The sequence below is a fragment of the Podarcis muralis genome, chromosome 1 (genome assembly GCF_964188315.1).
Source record: "Podarcis muralis chromosome 1, rPodMur119.hap1.1, whole genome shotgun sequence".
Lineage (NCBI taxonomy): Eukaryota > Metazoa > Chordata > Lepidosauria > Squamata > Lacertidae > Podarcis > Podarcis muralis.
In genome coordinates, this window is record NC_135655.1 from 83,069,555 (window position 1) to 83,089,823 (window position 20,269).

Genomic DNA, 20,269 nt, shown 5'->3' on the forward strand with positions numbered 1-20,269 from the left:
GCCTTCCCTAAGGCGGTTGAGGAAACGGCGTCACAAGTGCCCGGAACGCTGAGCTTCCCATAGTACTTATTTCCCAGAGGATACGTATACTGTATCTATGTAAAAGAAAACATGAGCAACGCTTTAACGTTTTCACTTCCACGACTAACCTCCCATCTCCCACCCACCCCCACCCCATTTACAGATAGGAAGATTAACCCTGCAACATTCCTCAGAAAATAGGGACATTCTACAGATGTAGAATAGTGTCCCTGTTTTCTGAGGATTGGAGTCAGGAAACCCAACATTGATGTGGTGCACCACTATAGTAGGATATAAACCCACTAAAGTCTAAATCGGGGCTTTGCATTTGGCCTCTCTCCAGCTGCTTTTTATGAGAATCTGCTAGAGTGGAAATTTTCGTTCCACTTCCAGGTTGTAGTTTCCCCAATTCTGAGGAACGGAAAGTAGTTGGAGCCATAGGACGCTATGCCAAGAGAGGAGGGCAAACCTGAATCTATACTTCTTAATAGATTTTCTTGAGTATAGGCCAGGCTGCAGCTTCACAGATTACAAAATAAGCACATGGAAGGCATTTATTTGTTTTGCCGTTTATGTGCACGTGACATTTATACGTTTTTCATTTTCTGTATTCACTAGATTGAGGAGCTATGATGTGTGCTGCATGAAAAAATACACCCAAATTTGTGATCTTTTGAGCTACATGTGCCTATAAATAACTGCCTTCCATTTGGGATTTGTGTGAAGCTGGCATAGGAGGACTTTTCCAAGTCCAGTTGAAATATATAAACCCCAAATTCAGTAAGTATTACAGGGAAAACATGGCTCCTAGAGAGCAGTGCCTATGCTGCTGCAGCACTAAACAGGGCAGTAACTCTGTGGTTTCCAGATGCTGGATTCCCAACTCCCTTCATTCTTGACCACTGGCTATGTTGACAGGCTGATGGGAGTTGTAGTCCAACAACATCTGGAGGGCACCACATTGACTAGCCCTGGTATGGAAGAAGAACTCTTTTGCTACCCTAGTTCCTGCCTCTCATAACCAAAATGGGTGGGGTGAGGGAGGCTTGGTCAGAGAACTTGAAGCTATTGTTTTCAGCATCTTCTAGCCAATAATGTTGTGCTGGGTGGTTGTTTATGCAGTCAGTGACTCAGGCCAGTGACTTTCCAAATCATGACGCCACACGCACACCACTGGGAACTATGTCTGTAAACACAGCCTTCCCCAGAGATTGCAGCCTCATTCGTTTGGCTGAGTGGTTGCAGCTAAGGCAGGAGTAGCACACACTTGTTTCTGACTGATTTCTAAATGATCCAGACCAGCTGGATTCTTTCACGTGCCACACTGGATCCATTTTGTATACCAACCTGGTTTTGTCATAAATTCAGTGGAAGCTAGTCCTTTTGGGTGCAACCTCAGCAACCTCAGTCTGTCCTCAGCCTACCTGCCTACTTACACCCAGCCCAGGGAGGGTAGGAATAGCTGTCAGCTTCCTCTTCTTTAGCATCAGTGTTGCCCAGCAGGAATGAATGTGGGAGCAAAACTAGATTCAATTAGCTCCACCTAACATTGACTCTAACTCCACCTACTGTTGGGCTCCCAGCCTTCTGCCCTACCAGTCTCAATTAGCGTTAGCCACCACTGCATATAGAGGTGTTCACTTTAACCACACATTTTTCAACATAGTGGTATAGTGACTGCAGTGCCAGACCTAGGATTGGGAAAACCCAGGCTGAGAACACATTGAATTCAGTTGCCAGTCAGTTTAGAGTGTGCTAAGTAACATGGCCAACAGCCTGACTTGGAGTACGGCTATGTTTGTACATGGGGAGCAGGTGAAAGAAGGTAAGGCCATTCGCTGGGGGTGTTGGCTACCTTCCAAGTCTCTCTGTAGGAAGCTGTCTAGTGTTTAGCTTCCCACATATTTTCAGCTCCCCACATTTCTCTCTCTCCCTGCCCCCTTTGCCCTGTTCACTTTGCAGAGCTCTGGGTGCTGTCAGTTGCATCAGGAAATGGTTGTGGGAGGAAATAGCTTACAGAGCTTTGTGGGGAACTAGAGTCACAGGAGTACTGAGAAGGGGCCCAGTCATAGACGCAGCTCCGTGTTTCTCATTATTCAGATGTGAAGTCAAGGGTGCAGTAGCAACTAACCTGAGATAAGGGTGCTGTTCTCGGACAGAAGGATGTCGGACCTCACTCTTTCCAAAGAGCTCCCTGATGTGAGCCAAGCTGCGGCTGACTTGCCAGATGCCTTTGATTTATCCCTGAACGATGATGCCAGCTCTCTGGGCTCCGACTCCGAGCTGAATGGGATGCCTCCATATCGCCAAGCTGATCGCTATGGCTTCATCGGGGGCAGTAGCCTCCAGAATGGGTAAGGCAGGCTTTCTGTTGCAAAGACCATGGGGAAAAGGGGGAGGAAGCTTTGGGAGAGGGTGAAGCAGCACTTTTTGGAAGATGACATTGAATACCTCTGCATGGTAGCAGTTTTCAAGATGGTGGGACACATTATTCCCCAGCATTATCATTTCTAGATCCTTGCTTGATTGTAAAGGCAGGCACAGGTTTCTGGAATGTGATGAGCATCATCCTTCTGAAGGATACTCTTGTTCTCATCTGGGTCCACAGATCCTAGAATAATAATCCTTAATTTAATTAGCAAGGAATGTGATTTAAAACCAAGGAGAAGAAACATATAATTATTGCTTCCAGTTTTGTTTAGGTAGCTCTAAAGCACATATTGATAACTGTGAAATGAAAAAGAAGAAGAAGAATGGATCAGGGAATGTGATCCACTCTCATATTTAATTTAAGTGAATTGTGGCTATTTGGGAGACTAGGAATGGGTTTTGTTTATGGAGAGGATGAAAAGCGGTCAAGATCTCTGGTACTTAGTTCTAAACCTTCCTTCATCTTTCCATTCCTAGTCTTCCTTCCCTTTTCTACAGAAAGAAATTCACAACACATAATAGATGATGATGACAATAATAATTACAACAACAATAATAAGCCACCCATCTGACTGGGTTGCTCCAGCCACTCTGGGCGGCTCCCAACAAAATATTAAAGACACAATAAACCTATAGTGTGGTCCCAGGTTTATTATGTAGGAACATGTGGCTCTCCAGATGCTGTTGGCTCCAATCCTATTAGCCCCAACCAGCAGTGCCAATGGTTAGGGTTGGATTCCAGCAACATCTGGAGGGCCATAAGCTTCCTGTCCCTGATGTAGGAGGACAGAAATCTTGGCTCAGCTCAAACAATCCATAGAACTAGCAAAAATGCATCCAGTCAGATCAGTGGGGCTTCCCTAACCATTGTGACAGATGTGCTCTTCTCATCTGCATCTTTGTTAACTGGGAACATGGAGGCCTGTTTCCATATGCATATCTCATTTGCTGGAGCAGGACAGTGACTATTGCCTTGCCTAGGGAAACAGATAATTATCACAGATTCAAAATTTGATACCTGTTAACACTTCTACAGTTCAGCATATTTACATGAATAACGTATTGGCCAATTGTACAATTGGTGTCATCAATTCGTCTCATTATCTAGTTATTTCTTTATGAATTTTTCTTGTTATATAATTACATATGATCCTCCTGGCTCTCTCTGCTGCAGACATTGGTCATAGCCCAACATATTCAAAGTATTATATGACCCTGTATCACCCCAAATATTTTTTTTCCAAACTTTATTCAGCATTCTCTGTGTTATTTTGACCTTCCTTGGTGAAACTATACAAACTGCGACAAACTGGAGATGTACCTGCTTCATGTGTACTCTAATGGCAATCTTGAGGCAATCTGAAATCTCATTTCTTGCAAAACTCCCCTCTTGTCTTGAAATTGATAAGGTCTTATTCAGTAGTTAACTTATTCAAGGTTGAATTCTCCATAGGCCTAATGCTTAACAGGAAAACCCCAGGGGATGGTTGGAAAACGAAAGAATTCTGGGCACTGTAGATAGCTAAGGGGTCCTGGGAATTGTAACTCTGTGAAGGGTAAACTATAGTGGCCAGAATTCTTTGAGGGAAAGAATGTGCTTCGAATGTGCTTTAAATATATAATTTGTTTGCAGTCATATAGAAACAGGCCCACGTGTTGTTGTTTTCTGCCTGGTCAGTTGCCTTCCTCAAATCCCCATCAAATCCCCATCTTTATTTTATTACAGTTACAGTATTTGCAATGGGGAGATGGCTGGAGTAGGTGAGGTTGATAGATGTTGTTGCTTGGAATGGTATAATTTGAAACAAGGACTTCTAAGATGTAGAGGGGATGCAGCCCATAGGCTTCATTTGTCAAGCTTCAATACTCCAGGAATATTTTCAGTGCAGGGTTAAAACTGCTTAGCAAAGTGGTTGCATGTATTGGAAAAGACAGGAAGTGGTGCAAGGGAAATTAAAGAGCAATCCAGATTGACTTTTTGCATAATGGAACTAAAGAGAAATTGACCCAATAATTGTTGCTTGCAGTCTAGAATTTAGGTAACTACTAGAGAGTGGGGAGATCAAGTCTTGGTGGAAACAGATTGCCCACCTCCCTCCCTTACTTCTACATAGCTCACCCTTTAATGTTTGTCCCATTTTCTGTGGTTTACTTTTAGGTACACCACTTAGATACGTAAATGATTACGTGGTATACAAGTGGGATAAATAAATAAATGAAACAATGCAATGCAAAGTCGTCTCGGGAGCTCTCTGCAATATTACTCATGTATGCATATTAATACTAGATAGATTCTCTAGCTGGCTTGAAGTCCAACTTGTAACAGGGCTATAAAGACTGGGCTGGAATGAGCAATGGACCGAATGTTAAGATTTACTGTAAGGTAGAAGGAGAAGCCTCCATAGGAAAATGTCTCTGCCTACCTATGAACTAACACTTCCTGTTATAGCAATCATGAGTGGCCACATCCTCTCACTGTGTCCATGACAACTTGTGCGCCATGGCAACAGGGGTGGTTACAGTGGTTAGTGACAAGGTTTCTTCAGCTTGCCTGCGTGCAGGGCGTACTGCACAGGAGATTCAGAAGCCCTGCAAATCTACATCAGTTTGACACCTACACTGCAAATCTGCATCAGTTTCAATGCAACTTAATACAACTTTAGCTTTCATAACTTCCCCCAAGGATCATAGAAAACTGGAGTTTAGTGAGATGCTGAGACTTTCCTGTTAAAGATAAAAAGTTTTTCCCTTCTTCCTGGCTAATGTACAGTTTTCTTCCTGGGAAAGAGAGCATGAAAGTCAAATTTATTAAAAGGCTGCTTCTGACCATCTATTTATTGAACATTCATCCTGATTTGCCTGCACAAAGCTTACGCGGAAGTTAGATAATATCCAGCCTTTATTTAACATTCTTTCTGATTTGTTTAGTTACAATGACAGTGATGCTTCATCCTGATTTGCTTGCAGGATGCTAACATGTCTTCCCGTTTTTCATTCCACAATTTTCAGTGCATTTCTCTGTCACTCAAGGAACATGACACATAAAAACAGGACTGTAAGGAGCCATGCTGTGTCTCTGGATCTACAAAACTGAATATTTTCTCTAGAGGGGTGGGGCAGAAACCAAGTAGCCGACTCCCCAAACATATTTTAAGATTTAATCAGTGTTTACTTGCTCATTACATTATTTGTTTAGGGCTGCTCGGTATTTGCTTACTAATTACAGTTAGAACTTAAACCGATAGGGCAGAAAGTAGATCGGGATCAACTGGTAGATCTCTGGCTAATCTGCAGTAGATCAGCAAGAGCTGGCAACAATAGAAAAGCTTTCTCCTTTCTGATTAGGCTTCTGAAAAAGAAAAGCAGGGGAAGGAAACAGGAACAGATTTTTGTGAAAAGGGACATGTGAAGTTGGTTCTACTACTGCTCACAAGTTCCTAGGCTGAGCATGTGCTCAGAAACATCCTGCTTCTTAATTCTTAGCATATGCCTGCCTGCCTGAGTCACTATTTGGCACCGAGTTCCAGCTGATGGGCCTCGGGATTCTAAGAGAAAAACCCAAAGTGGATCCCACAGACCTGAAGTGCATGGGGCTGCCTTTGACTGTTTGGAATTCACAAACAGAGCAGAGCATGGTGGGTAGATCCATAAGTGGGACAAGAAGATGTGAATATATAGCACTGGCAGAGCCGTCTTTCCCATTGGTCTTAGTGGTTCGTTGTGCCAGGGCGCCGGCCTCTCAGGGGCGCCCAAACGAGTGGGGGAGCTGTGCGGCTTTGCCGGCAGCCTCCCCTTTCCCTGCACGCCCGCCAGCTGCGCCCCGCCAACTATATGGCTGGCATGCGTGTGGCTTCCTTCCCAAGCCTCTGCATCTGCTAAAGACGGCCCTGCTTCCAGTCGTTGTCCTCTTCCTGCTTCCTGGCGAAAGGCGGTGTGCAGCCTTCCTGGGCTGCCTTCTCTGGCGCCCCAACGCCGGAGAGCATGTCCGCCAGCACGTTTTCCTGCTTGATCCCTGCCACCAGGCCAGGGATCAGGGCAGTGGGGGAGGCAGAGGACATTTTCCACACCCCCTCCCTTGTTTTGGAGTTGCCGGAGGGGGCGCCGGAGGGATCTTTGCATCACGGTGCCGGATATGCTTAAGACGGCCCTGAGCACTGGTTCTGACATTACTATGTTAGCTGCTTATTTGTTTCCAGGTCCAATTAAAAGTGCTGTTTTTTTACTTTTAAGGTCTTATATCGCTCAGGACCGCTAAATCCATAGGAAGCCGCCCAGAACCCACGATCATCAACATCCTGAGGCCTGTCTCTGTGGGTGGCAATGAGTGTGCTTTTTCTGAAGTAGCTCCCTGTAGTAGTGGCCATTTTTGCATTTGCACCTCAAAGGAAAGTGGTTCTGAGGTGGATCTGAAGGAATGACAACTTGCCTCATTTTTACATTAGTATTATTTAATTCGTTTGTTGCCTAATACATAGCAGCCTCTAGATGAATTGCAAATAATTTTAAAATGCACTAAAAAAATTTATAAGCAGCCCTCAATAAATGAAACATTGTAAGATTGGCTAGGTGCATCTAATGAGACATGATGGATGCGTTAAAAAAGAAAGTGGCCAATAAGTGAGGGAAGAGGAAGATGTCTTTAGCCTTGTTCTTGTTTCTCCCACATATAGCCTAGGGCAGCCCACAGTTGAGCTCATCCGGCACCGTGAGACCAAGTGGCTGGAGATGACAAGTCATTGGGAGAAAACCATGGCCCGGCGTTACAGAAAGGTAAGAGGAAATTGGAGATAATTTGCTTTATTGTTGATACTGCTATCCTCTTTAAATGGAGCATTTGATGAGTCCCATTAGGATCAGAAAATAACGTTCACAAGGAGTTTCTCTCACTGACTCATAGACAAAGAACAACAGCCCATATTCTGCCTACACAATGAGAATTTGCTCCACATTTTTGGAGATATGCTCCTCCCCTAGCAAGGGTATTCACCAGCATTTTTCAATCCACCCTCCCTGATCTTCCTCCAAATACTAGCACAGTGAGAAGAGATCATGGCAGAACTATGGTTCAAGCTTGGTGGAAGTTGTAGTCTAGCAACATCTGGAGGACCATAGGTTAACCATTCCTGTTTAGGGAAAGAGTGCAACCCCATTCAGACCAGGTTGAATACCACCTCCTCTGATTGATAAACCACATATCCACAGTACCTCCATCTTGTCAAGGAGATTGAGGTTTAGTTTATTGATCGCCTAACATATACATCTTTTTTTTTTTTACTGATTTCATTGTGGTTTATATTTTATTTTATTGTATGTATTGTTGTACAGTACCATGTTATATGTTGTATGAAGTGACAATATATACTCTCAAAATAAATGAATCCAATATATACTCTCAAAATAAATGATTCCAGTCCATTCCTGGTCCCAGACACCAATCTAGCATTTCTGCAGCCTCAACAAAATGAAATGTAAAGGAGAAACAGAGCTGGAAATCATCATCAACCACATACCGATGACACCTTGCCCTAAATCTGCACTTGACCCTCATTCAGGGGTTTCATGTGGATGTTAAAAGGCATGGGAAACAAGATGGACACCTGCTAGCTATCTCTGGCCCCAGCCTTGACTGGCTCTATGATGGGCCTACATTTGGGTCCACCTTATGATGGAGCATTGTACAGGATCACTGTTTTGCTGATGAGGTCTGTTGGCTCAGGTGAAGCTGCTATGCCGGAAGGGGATCCCTTCATCCTTACGTGTCCGCTGCTGGCCTCTGCTGTGTGGAGGACAAGCCAAAATGATGAGGAACCCCGGAAAGTACCAGGTGAGGTCACATCTTGTGCAGCTGTACTTGCACTCTGACATTCCTGTAGGTCTCTGCTTGCTGCAGTTTCTGCCATTACTCACCTCCTCATCCTCTTCTTCCATGTCCTCTCCCTGTAAACCCTCATTTCATTTCATGGTTCGTTGGGCAACCCATCACCTTGTTCTTACTGGCTGAGATTGCTGATTTGGATATTTTACATTATCATCTGGTGGCTGCCCAGACATAGTTATGGCTAGAGCAGTTCTCATAGCAAGTAAGGAACGCTACAAACAATTACCTTGAAGTAAGTCTCCTTTAAGATAATGGGATTTAAGTCAACATGCATAGGATTGGGCTGTTAAACTTGCTGTTCTTCATTCTGGCTGGAAGGAAACCTTGAGCTTGCCATTGTTTGTTCCTTTGCATGTTTCCACTTATTTAATCAACTCATATACTGCCTTTCAGGGCAAAGCTTTCTCAAGGCAGCTCACAAACAATCTATCGAAAAACAATCTGAAACAATGTTTAAATACATCCCAAACAGCCCAATTACAAAACTAAAACAGCAGCAGATGAAAAGCCCAGCGATTTTGGTAAAATGTAGATTGAAACAACAACAAAAGTTATCTAGGTCTGTTTGCGGCTAAAAAAGTTGGAACCATATATACTTCCTTCAGGAATAGTCTGTGTCTTGAGCATCTGTGTATCTGTATCTCTCTCTCTCTCCCCCCCCCCTCTCTCTCTCTCTGTGTGTGTGTGTGTGTGTGTGTGTGTGTGTGTCTGTGATCTCTCCTGAATCTTGTAACCCTTCTATCCAGGTCATTCTGAAAGTAGTTTGTTGTTGTAGGAGCTGCAGGAGATACCTGGTGATCCTCAATGGGTGGAGACCATCAGAAAGGACATTCATCGCCAGTTCCCTTTCCATGAGATGTTTCTGTCCCCTGAAGGGCCTGGGTAAGTGAAGGGCTAATAATGTGAACAGGAGAGGCAGATTAATTTCTGAATAGACTACCATAGGGTTTAAAAGGTGTGAAGTTGAATGGAGGGTCTTTCAGCAAGTCAAGTTTCCTGAATGCAGCGTAAGAAACACTTTTAAAATAAAATGTAAACATGCTTCTTCTGTAAGCCATATGAAAGTGAAAGAAGGCTAGGCTGGCTGTGCTTCTTCATTTAATGTGGAGGTTTCATGGAATCTTGCTGTAGAACTTGAACAGGGGAGCACACATCCAAACTTTAAATGAAAACAAAACTGGACAAATACTAGTAAATGGGCTTCTGACACTCATTACCACAACAAAACAGTTTTGGTGTTCCTTTTCCTTTTATATTTAAGCAGAATTCTTGAGCGGGTGTACTCTACCATTCTCCAGTAGCCTAGGTGCAGACATGGGGTTGTTCACACTCAAGTGAATTTCTCCTTGTGCAATGGGACATTCTTACCCCTTTGGTCCCTCTGTGCACTCCCTAAATCTGTTCTAGGGCTGCTTTGAACCCTTCAGAGCAGATCTGGAGATGGCCGGGGGAGGCGGAATTCCTTTGTACTTAGTGGTCATCCTTGTGCGCACATGCAACTATTTTGTTGAACACTGCCCACAATCTCCCTGTTTGAGAAAGGAACCATAGTTCAGTGGCAGAGTATCTCTTGGCATCTCCAGTTAAAAAGCATTAGGTAGCAGGTGATAGAAAAGATATTTGCTTGAGAACCAGGAGAACTGCCTGTCAAAGTGGACAATATTGGGCTAGATGGGCAAGCAGCCTGATGTGATGCATGGCAGCTTACTATGTTCCTATTACAGTTTCATTTCCCTGGCTTTGATAGCAGGGAAGTGAAATGCGCAAATTTCCAAGCCTGAAGTTCTAGCACGTGTTGTGAGTTACAGGAGAGCATCACAAAGGAAAGCCAACCTGTGGCTGGAGGCAGGGGCAGAGGAAGGGGCGTGCAGTGGGTGTGGCTGGCCCCGGGTGCCACCACTGGGGGTGACAAAATGCCGGGCAGCACTTACCGTGGGGCCTGCAGCCTGCCCAAGCCATGCATCTTGCCTGGGAGAGACGCGGTGGCTTGGGCACGCGCAGGCTCCGCGCTGCCCAAACGGTCCACCTGCTGTCTCCCCCCAGCTGTAGGGCAACAGAGTGGGAGGAGACAGGCAGACTCTGGAGGCCCCATGGTGCGCCCCACCCCTTCGGGCAGCTCGCCCCGCCCCAGGCGCCCAAGCAGCTTCCTCCACCACTGGCTGGTGCACACTTTACACACACAGTCTTGTGAATGAGGACTCTGTCCGTGAGATCACAACCTGGAAGGCCTTGCCAACAGCAGCCAAGTTGCCTAAGTTCCCTCCAGAGACAAAACAGCAAATTGTATCTGTATTGCCTTTTTAAATGTGGCTGCAAAAGACACACTCTTATGCCATTAATATTAATGGAGACACACAAGAGGGAATCGTCACCATGCTGATGCCCTGCTTGTGAGTTTTCAGGGGCGTCTGGCGGACCTGCGGCAGAGACATTAGGCTGGAGGAGACGAACATGAATTAGCAACAAGGCAGTCCTGATGTTCGTAATGGACATTTATTTACCTGTAGGCAGCCGGGGAAGGTGGGTTGCACTCGAGAGCACATCCAGCGCAATTTGAATCTCCCAGAAACCTTGAAGACAGAACACAAACAAATATCAAAATCATTAGATCATTAGAGTATAATTATTTCAGCCACAGTTAAATACTTGCACACAATCTATCACCCTGTAGCTGTGGGGCAGGGAAGCTGATGCCCTCCAGATGTTGTTGGGCGACAACTCCCACTATATGACCCTTGACCCTAGCCATGCTGGCTGGGGCTGGTGAGTTTTGAAAGTCAAACAACATATGGATGGCCACAGATTCCCTGTCAGGCTAACAGTGCAATCCTATACATGTCTATGCAGAAGCAAGCCTCACTGAGTCCAAATAGGATTTCAGCCTCAGAGTACCTAATCTGTACTGCACTCAGTGGCGTAGCGTGGGGGGTGCAGGGGGGGCCGGCCGCACCGGGCGCAACATCTGGGGTTAGGGCAAATCCACGGGTTAGGGGGCGCAAATCCACGGGTTAGGGGGCGCAAATCCATGGGTTAGGGGGCGCAAATTACTTGCCTTGCCCCGGGTGCTGACAACCCACGCTACGCCACTGACTGCACTGCTATCTGTGCTAGCATAGCGCTCTCTCGCTCTCTCTCTCTCTCTCTCTCCTCCTCACAGGTAACATGAACTTGTTTCCTTTTGGATATATTGGCATGTGATCAGAGGCAGGGGGAAGGTTGCACATGGGAAGCCCTGTTTCATTGTCTTCTGAAACAGACTGAAGCTTTCTATGAAGTACAGGTTGCGATTTCCGCTTGGAACAAGGGGACCGTGTGACGCTATAGTAACCAACCCAAGGGAGCCCTGCTTCTCTTTTTGTTTCATTTCCTCTAGGGGGAGCCAAAGAGCCTTTATTCCTACATGCAGCTGACATAGTTCAACCCATACTTAGTTCGAACTTCTTTTTATTTTTATTTTTTTGTTTCCTCTTTGTTTTTTGTTTCCTCTTACGTCATTTTGTTTCCTCTTGTCATTTTAGCTACCTTGTTTCATCATTATCATTTTAGTACTATCTAATGTACTAAGACTGGGTTATTTTTCCCTGATGCTGCTGGCATAGAAAACTGCTTTAACCCAAGACAGATTCTTTGCCCCATCTAGCCCAGTGATTGTCTAGTCTGACTGTTGTGACAACAGAAGGACCCAGCTCTTGTGGAGGAATCTAAGGAGTCATCCAAAATAGTTTTTTTCCGGACCTGGGACCCACCTTTAACCCAGACATGCATTTGGGAACCCATTTCTTCTTCTTCTTCTTCTTGCTATATATTTCCCTGGTGGCAGTGCTGCTGTTCTGACCCACCTCAGTTCAGGCTGGAACTCAGTAGTGGGTCCTGACCCAGCTCCCTTTGAAGACCAGTGATCCAAAACACTCTTCCTGCATTCCCAGACCATGGCCAGAACTTGGCCAAACAGACAGTGTGCATGCCCTGGGACTATAATGAACGAGTCAGTAATCCAGATTCTGCACACAGAACATCAGCTATATATGCATACACTTATTTCCTTTTCATAATTGTTTTAGGCTTTAGTTTTTCAAACAAATTGGAATGATCTAGCAAGGATTGGGATGGAAGAGATTAGAAAACAAAGGTGTGGAGGGAGAAAAGGGCATCAAGTGTGGTAATAGGTGGGCAGAGGGACAAAATAATAGTAGCTGCAGCAGAAGGAGAGGAGTGGGGGGGAACCACTTTTAAAAGCCATGAAAAACAAGGAGGAAATAGAGCAGGAAGGAAGGAACATTGATGGGGTGGATGAACGGGGTAGCTTCAAAAGCTGTTGGTGTATACATGAAATGAGGTCAAGCCATGGATTGTACTATTTCACTGACCACTTGGAAGAGACGTTTAACGCTGCATTTGTTTTCTCATTTTCCTCCTTCCCCCCTCTCCTCCACAAGCATGAGAGCTGGCAATTGAGGGTTGCTTGTGCCTAAATGACATTCTTTAGGATGCCCAATTCCAAGGCAGCTGACTCTGTTTATTCATTTATTTATTGGCAGTATTTATAAGCTATTTAATATTCAAATGTCTAAAGCAGTTTGTACACAAAGGGCTGTATCCAAAGGAGGGCTGAGTAATGTGTCTCATCAGTGCAAGTGATTCCCCCCTCTCCTACCCCATGTATCTCCTAAATCTGTTCTAGGGGTTCCCCCAACCCTCCAGAGCAGATTTGGGGAGAGTGGAGGTGAGAAAGCCCTGCTGTGCTACTGGAAGTCCTTGCATGGGCTTCCACTAACAGAACCAGTTCATTGAATCTGGCCTGTGGTCTAATGTAGGACAACAGGAGAGTAGAGCAGGTTTGCTTTTTCTGGCTGGAATGGATGGGTGTAACTAAATGTAAGGCTGTGTCTATGAATTCCAGGTTTCTTTCTAAGCCTCTGTTCCCTTACAGGCAGCAAGGACTCCTGCAACTACTAAAAGCCTACACTGTATATCGGCCCCAGGAGGGTTACTGTCAGGCCCAGGGACCTCTGGGTGCTCTGCTGCTCATGCACATGCCTGCAGAGGTGAGTCTCATGCCAAGCTACACATACTGTCTGTCTTTTTCTGACCCAAAACAAAGTTTGTGCGTCTTCTAGGGCATGCTCTCACCCCAAAACAGCACTGGGGGTGGGTGGGCGAGTGCAGCGTGAGAGCACGCAAGATCACAACACCCAAGATATTACACAAAAAGAATGGGATGTCTGGGATTTTCCATGGCACTTGGAGGGGATGCCCTTTGTTCCTATTGGTATCATGATTCCTTCCTCTTCTTTATTAGCATCATTTCTCTCATTCTTCCCATCACACTCCTTTCCCTTCCCTCCTGCCTCCACCCCCACCCCCCGCAGTTCCCATTTGTCTGAAAGTTTCACTAATTCAGCGTACTTGTCCTTTCCAGCAAGCCTTCTGGTGCCTGGTGCAGATCTGCGACTGCTACCTGCCTGGCTACTACAGCCCCAAGATGGTAATAGACTGGGGGAAGGAGGAGAGTCCTCCCTGGGGCAACAGGAAGTGGGCAGTTGTGACGCTGAGTCGGGGACATTTCCCACTGAGGGCAGAGCTGTGTAGAAACTTATCTTCTGAGAGCAGTTGTCAGATAATTTGGGGGAGGGTGGAGGTGCTGTTGGACTACAACTGCCATCAGCACCACCGAACATGGCCACTTGTGAGGAGTCCAGCAACATCTGAAGGACACCAGGTTGGGGAAGATTGATCTAGTATTATTGTGGATGTGGGCTGACTTGGTTGGGGAGAGAAAGGTCTGATTTGTAGGGCCTCCATCTCAAGCCACCATTTCGAAGATATGGCGTTTGCATGTTTGCCGCCACCATTTCGAAGATATGGCGTTTGCACGTTTGAATGGCTGAATAAAAGACAGGGATTCAAGAGCTGCAGCTTTCAACAGCGATGACTGTGAGAGAACCTTCAGCAGTTGCTTTTTGGCCTGTCCCACAGCTGCTGAGGTGCAAGAGTTCTGCCAGATAAAATGGGCAGCATAGACTCCGGAAACAGTTTCTGGCAAATTAGAAAGAGCCATTCATTTTGAAAGATGTGAAAGGTGGAGTTTGTGGGTTATGGCAGGATGAAGTCCTTCGGGACAGTACCTGAGAACATGTGACCAACCATATATTTAACCACGACATTTTCTCTCCCTTCTCCTGCAGGAAGCGCTGTTGCTGGACAGCGAAGTGTTTGTTGCCCTTCTGCGCCGGGTGTGCCCCAAGGCGCTTAAGCACTTGCAGAAGCATGGCGTGGGCCCTCTGCTCTACATGCCAGAGTGGTTTCTGTGCCTCTTTACCCGCAGCCTGCCCTTTCCCACAGTGCTGAGGGTGTGGGATGCCTTTCTCAGTGAGGGTGAGTGGCTGTCATGGACTTAAGGAACTGTGGGCCTATTCAAAGGGTGGAGGAGGAGAGAATCTGTGGGCGAAACATCACAAGGCCTCAATGGAGTGGTTAGAGTTGGCAGAGGCCTAGGTGAGGAATGTTTGTTTTGGAGCATAGAAACATAGGAACCTGCCTTTTACTGAGTCAGGTCATTCGTCCATCTAGCTCAGTTTTGCCTCCAATGGCTGGCAATGGCCCTTCAGGGTTTCATACAGATGTCTCTCCCCAGCCCTACCTGGAGATGCCAGGGATTGAATTTGGGACCCTCTGTGTACAAGGCGGGTTGTCTACCTCTAAGCTATGTGTTACACCAAAGGTCCCACCTCTAGCTGAAAAGGTCAGGTAGCTGATGATGTGGAAGGTGTTCTCTGGCCCAAGACTCTGCCAAGAAGAAAAGACATTTCTGAGACAGATAAACAAGTAGCCTGGCCTAGTATAAGGGAGTTTCTGACCATATCTGAATGCCCTAAACTCTGCCCCGATTTTTCTTCTGCAGGGATCAAGGTGCTGTTTCGTGTGGGGATGCTGTTGATCCGCTTGGCCCTGGGCTCCTCAGAGAAACTACGTGACTGCGCAGGGGTGGTGGAGACCTTGGAGAAGCTGCGCAGTATCCCAGCTCACCTCCTGCAAGAAGATACATTCATGGCTGAGGTAGAAACCACTGGAGCTCCTTTTCCTGGGACTTTTACCCAGTCTACTGAATTGCCAGCAGCAGCAACAGGAGATCATCCTACACCTGGGGTCGGGGACCTGGGGTCCTTCAGATGTTGTTAGACTCCAACTCCCATTAACGCCCCTGCCCTGTCAGCATGGCCAATGGCCAGGGGTGATGAGAGCTGTTGTCCAGCAACAACAGGAGAGCCCCAGATTCCTTATCCCTGCCCTACATTTAAATTACCTGCAGCTCCCTTTCTTGTTTCTGTCTGCATCAGATACAGCAGGCTCCCTCTGTGTGTGTTAGGATTGCCAAAAAACCTGCTCTCATGCCTTTCACAGAATCGTGATGTGCAAAAATAAGCAGCCAAAGCTTTTCATGACATAGAATCATTGAACTGTAGAGCTGGAAGACATGAAGAAGTGTGTTCACCTGTTCATGTCTGCAGGTCCTGCCTAGGAGCAAGAGGTGATTAAGAAAATTGGCAGCCCCGGTGAGGGTGATCATGGGGAGGAGATAATTGTCAAGCTTCAGTTAAACTTTCATCTAGGCACCCCTCAACTGCATAGTTCATGGGACGATTGCCCTGTAGCTTATATGCTCACACCTTTTGAGTCCCCTTCCAACTCTGTGATCCTATGACAGGGAGCCATGGCCAAGCCTGGCTGCAAGATGAACATGCTACATGTGCTTGTGAATGTGTTTGCCATGCTCCCAAATTTTATTTTTATGTGTATGGTTACCTATAAAAACAACAGAATAATGGGGAAAGGGCTGTCTGAAAACAACCTTTCAGGAAAAAGAAAGCCAAGCTTTCTTGGGGCCAACACCAGCTGAACACATTGCCTCAAGGAGATCTGCTCACAACCACTAGTCTGTGTACACACACACACACACACACACACACGTGTCAGCTGCCAGATCTGCTTGGCTCTGCTGTCTCAGACTGGGCAGCCTCTATCCAACAAGCTTTCAGTTTATTGGCTGCTATTCTTCTGCTGCTCCCTTCCTCACTTTCTATCTGTTGATAGATTCCTAACATTATGACAGCCATTCCAGATTGCCTTCTTGGGAGCCCCCTTTCCTTAGGCAGCAGGCCCCAAATCCCAAGTTACAGGTTTGAGGCCTCGGATCCTAAAAGCTTTCCTTGTATCTGGCAGGTACATGACGTGCCCATCTCAGACCGTGATCTGGAACGTGAATGCAGAGCCCAACTGAAGAAGCTGCGCGCATCTCGGCCTGACTTCCAGTACAGCCCAGAACTTCGGTTGTCTGGCTCAAAGGCCATCTTTGATGCACAGCAGCTGGAGTACACGCGGAACGACGAAGAGGATCCTGGAAGCCACACCCATACATTTACCATCCCCCAGATCACGGTTGATCCTCCTCCTCCATCCCCCAATGAGAAGAAGAAGCTGGAGAAGGCCTCTGAAGCACCAGGCCAGAAGAAAATGAAGACGAGAAAGAAGCCGGACACACGAGGGAAGACCTTTCACTTCATGCCACGTCCCACCAGCAGAACAGAGGGAAGGCTGGAGCCAGACGTTGTAGGAAGGAAGTCTTCCTTCTATGTAGATACATGATTCTGAACGTGGTTCTGAAGAGGTTCTGAACAGAGCTAGGCCTCTGCAGAGGAAACAAAATTCAAGCCTCTATCACGGCCCTGGTTTCATTGTGCATGTGATCATCTGTAGCACATGATGCCTTGAAGCCTGTGCTCAGTTTTTAAAAAGAAAGACTCAAAACTTCCTCATTCAGGAGCCCTGCTCCTTAAGCCCTGATGTGTGGCAGTGCATGGAGGGAGATTCCATTCTTCCTACCCTTGGCGGCAGACATTTTACCTACAGATTTAGGAGGTGGGTATTATTTGGCTAAAAGGGGTAGTGGTTAGGGTTAGGGTAATGTGGATTTCATTGAGGGGGCCCCCCTCTACCTTTCTCCTGGACGTATGGAAACTGGCACTCACCTTATAGCTAATGATAAATCTATGCCAGGTGAGAGAATGGCACCTCATCAGTTCAGACCTCAAAATGATTGTAAAGCCACTATGTGACAAGAGGGTGTTAAAACTCAATGGAAAACAGCAGCTGGGAAAACCAGGACTGCTGGAAACAAGAGCCAGGAATGCCAGCTATGGAAATGGTTTGGGACAATCATCATCTGCATTCTCAGGAACTGAGTGAGCAAATGGTGTTACTATCAGAGAAAAGGCCTGGTGTGCAAAGGCATATACACACACATGTGTCATTCAGACTCATGCAGCCAGGTGGCCCCTGTTGCCAGTCAAGAGAAGAAGAGGAAGGTGGCAGTGTTATAACTAAAATAACACACACTATGTTTCCCCCAATCCTTAGTTTCTCATACTAATAAGATACACATCACTGCACACAAGGATTTCCCCACTCAAGCAGCAGGCATAAGAGCTAGCGGGGAGGTGAGGTTCTGGAAAACAGTGTCAAGTTTTATCAAGGCTAGCTCGCATCCAGAATGTAGCTTTAATAGAGTATCTCATTTTATTTTTAAAAAGATGTAGCCCCCAACAGCATGGGGGAAATTCTTTTAGTTCCTCCTGTGAGCAGTAGTACACACACGCCTGAATAATGACACCACAGGGGAGAAACTTGCCATGGCCTGGGCGATTCCATCACCCCACCCGCACCCCAGATAAAGGTTATCGTCCTTGCTAGTGGTAACTAGTTTAGTCCCTTGTCAGATTATGTGGAGAGAGACAGCAGAGCACCTGCAGGGATGTCTTCTCAGCTAATCCCCTCCTCAACCTGGCCTGACACCTGCACCTGTTCGGCTCCCCCCAGCATTAGTGCTCAAACAGGATTAAGTCCACCCTGCAAATTGCACAAGGTTTGGAAGTCTCTCCCTATGACAAGGCATAGGCCTGAGAGTAGATGAATATACTGAGTGAGCCACAGATGTGATCCGGTCCCAGGCCATTATGAGGCAAGGCTACAACACTGATGTCTTTTTGACATTTCAAGTCAAAACGGAAGCTGGCCAGCTTGTGCGAGTCTATACAGTGGTACCTCGCAAGACGAATGCCTCGCAAGACAAAAAACTCGCTAGACGAAAGGGGTTTTTGTTTTTTGAGCTGCTTCGCAAGACAATGTTCCCTATGGGCTTGCTTCGCAAGACGGAAATGTCTTGCAAGTTTGTTTCCTTTTTCTTAACACCGTTAATACAGTTGCGACTTGACTTCGAGGAGCAACTCATAGAACGCGGTGTGGTAGCCTTTTTTGAGGTTTTTAAAGACTCTGGTGATTTTTGAAGCTTTTCCAAAACTTTCCCGACACCGTGCTTCGCAAGACGAAAAAAATCGCAAGGCGACAAAACTCTCGGAATGAATTAATTTCGTCTTGCAAGGCACCACTGTACTTTTAAAAAAGATATATGAGTCCTCCTAACTCCTGGCTATGGTCAAGCTATGGGGTGGGGCCAATTTGTATTTCTTGGTCTTCAGTCTGTCTCCCGTGTAGCGGTGGCAGGCTGTAAGCCTTCCAGCCAGGCCTCTGCCGTTGCGCACACATGCGTTTGCGCAAGGGTCCTTCTGAGTTGCCCTAGTCATCCCTCTGAATCTTAAGAAAACGAGGGAGGCGGGGGCACATTTATTTGGCCTGCACCAGAACCAGGGACAACCCCCAAACCAACTAGGGGACAGCTTGTCATAGTTTTTAGCACCTCTGTGGGTCCTGAATGCAGCTGTTGTCAAACCAACATCTGTTCAGGGCTGCTCAGAGTCACATGGCAACTTACTGTAACAATTTTGTGGTGGGTGCCAGCACCTATTTTTATTGAAAAAAGCAATGAGCAAGACCTTTTGGGGTTTTAATGCTGTGAGCCCCTCCATCTTAGGCTGAGGTTGTATAGATGTGTAAATAAACCATACTATATATCATTGAGACACCACAGTCTCCACTGTCCCCCATTCCAAGGAAACTGAACCCCTGAAATCTCACACCACTCGCAGGGTGGGGTGGGTGCAACAATACAACTGCTGGGACCTAGGAGCATAAGGCCAAAAGCAAAGCACAGATGCAGGTTCCAGCAGGGATAACTGGAAATAGGTGTGGCAGTTATAGGGGGAGAGGCCAATCAGGAACTAGCTCAGAATCAGCTGACTTGCTTAGTGGAATGAGCAGGAATGGTTGGCAGAGCACGGTGCATGGAATGAATGTAGACAGTGAAACTTGGCTCATTATTTTATACTGAGTGACAAATTCCAGAGGGGTAAAAGCCGTGTTGGTCTGTTGCAGCAAAAACAACAGTGACAAAACTTACTAATTGCCAGCCAGGGACATACGCAAGTTATTAAAATGGGACTGTATAAATCGACCACAAGGTGTCTCTGTGTTGTGTAGAAATACAGCAAGTTGTGGTTTAATTGGGCAGGGATCTGTTTGATTTCAGTCTGTAGCTCTTTGCCTTACAAGGACTTTCTGCACCTTGCTGTGATCTCTATCCGCTCCTCTCCATTCTCAGTGGCGATGGCATGGCATTGTGCTGCCAAAGGAGAAATAGATAATTAGGATCCCAACTTGTCGCTCCCACTGTTGCCTATTGAGGAACCCATTTCAGCTGTGAGACAAACAGGTTTCAGGTTACATACAAGGAATGAGGCTCTCCTTTGAACAGTGAAGCGGATCATGGATTGACATGTGCAGAACTTTCTGCATGTTTACAGATGCCTTGTAATAATACAGCTCACAACATCTTAAACCATTTTTTAAATTTTACTATTATTTTTTGGCGGAAGGGAGAGAATAATCACCTGGTTGTCTGGAGTTCTACTCCACTAGCTGTATAAGCTGATAAGAAGCAAAATCCTTTACCTAGAATACAGTACTGCCTCTAGTTCAGCTTCTTCTAAG

General features: G+C 46.2%; 1 protein-coding gene across 1 annotated transcript; it reads left to right on the forward strand.

Annotated features, from left to right (window-relative positions):
* The first annotated feature begins 181 nt into the window (after positions 1-181).
* TBC1D10C (TBC1 domain family member 10C) lies at positions 182-19,733 on the forward strand. The gene is made up of 9 exons (XM_077933428.1): positions 182-2,375; positions 7,122-7,221; positions 8,168-8,275; positions 9,105-9,211; positions 13,260-13,374; positions 13,749-13,814; positions 14,515-14,704; positions 15,231-15,385; positions 16,550-19,733. The coding sequence occupies exons 1-9, from the start codon at positions 2,185-2,187 to the stop codon at positions 16,970-16,972; spliced, it is 1,455 nt and encodes a 484-aa protein (XP_077789554.1). The 5' UTR covers positions 182-2,184; the 3' UTR covers positions 16,973-19,733.
* Positions 19,734-20,269: the final 536 nt, after the last annotated feature.

Bases quoted from the DNA above. Each gene is read 5' to 3' on its own strand.
- TBC1D10C (XM_077933428.1), top strand. From the start codon at position 2,185: ATGTCGGACCTCACTCTTTCCAAAGAGCTCCCTGATGTGAGCCAAGCT. The intron at 7,222-8,167 runs GTAAGAGGAAAT...CTGTTGGCTCAG, and splicing joins TGGCCCGGCGTTACAGAAAG to GTGAAGCTGCTATGCCGGAA. The intron at 9,212-13,259 runs GTAAGTGAAGGG...GTTCCCTTACAG, and splicing joins CTGTCCCCTGAAGGGCCTGG to GCAGCAAGGACTCCTGCAAC.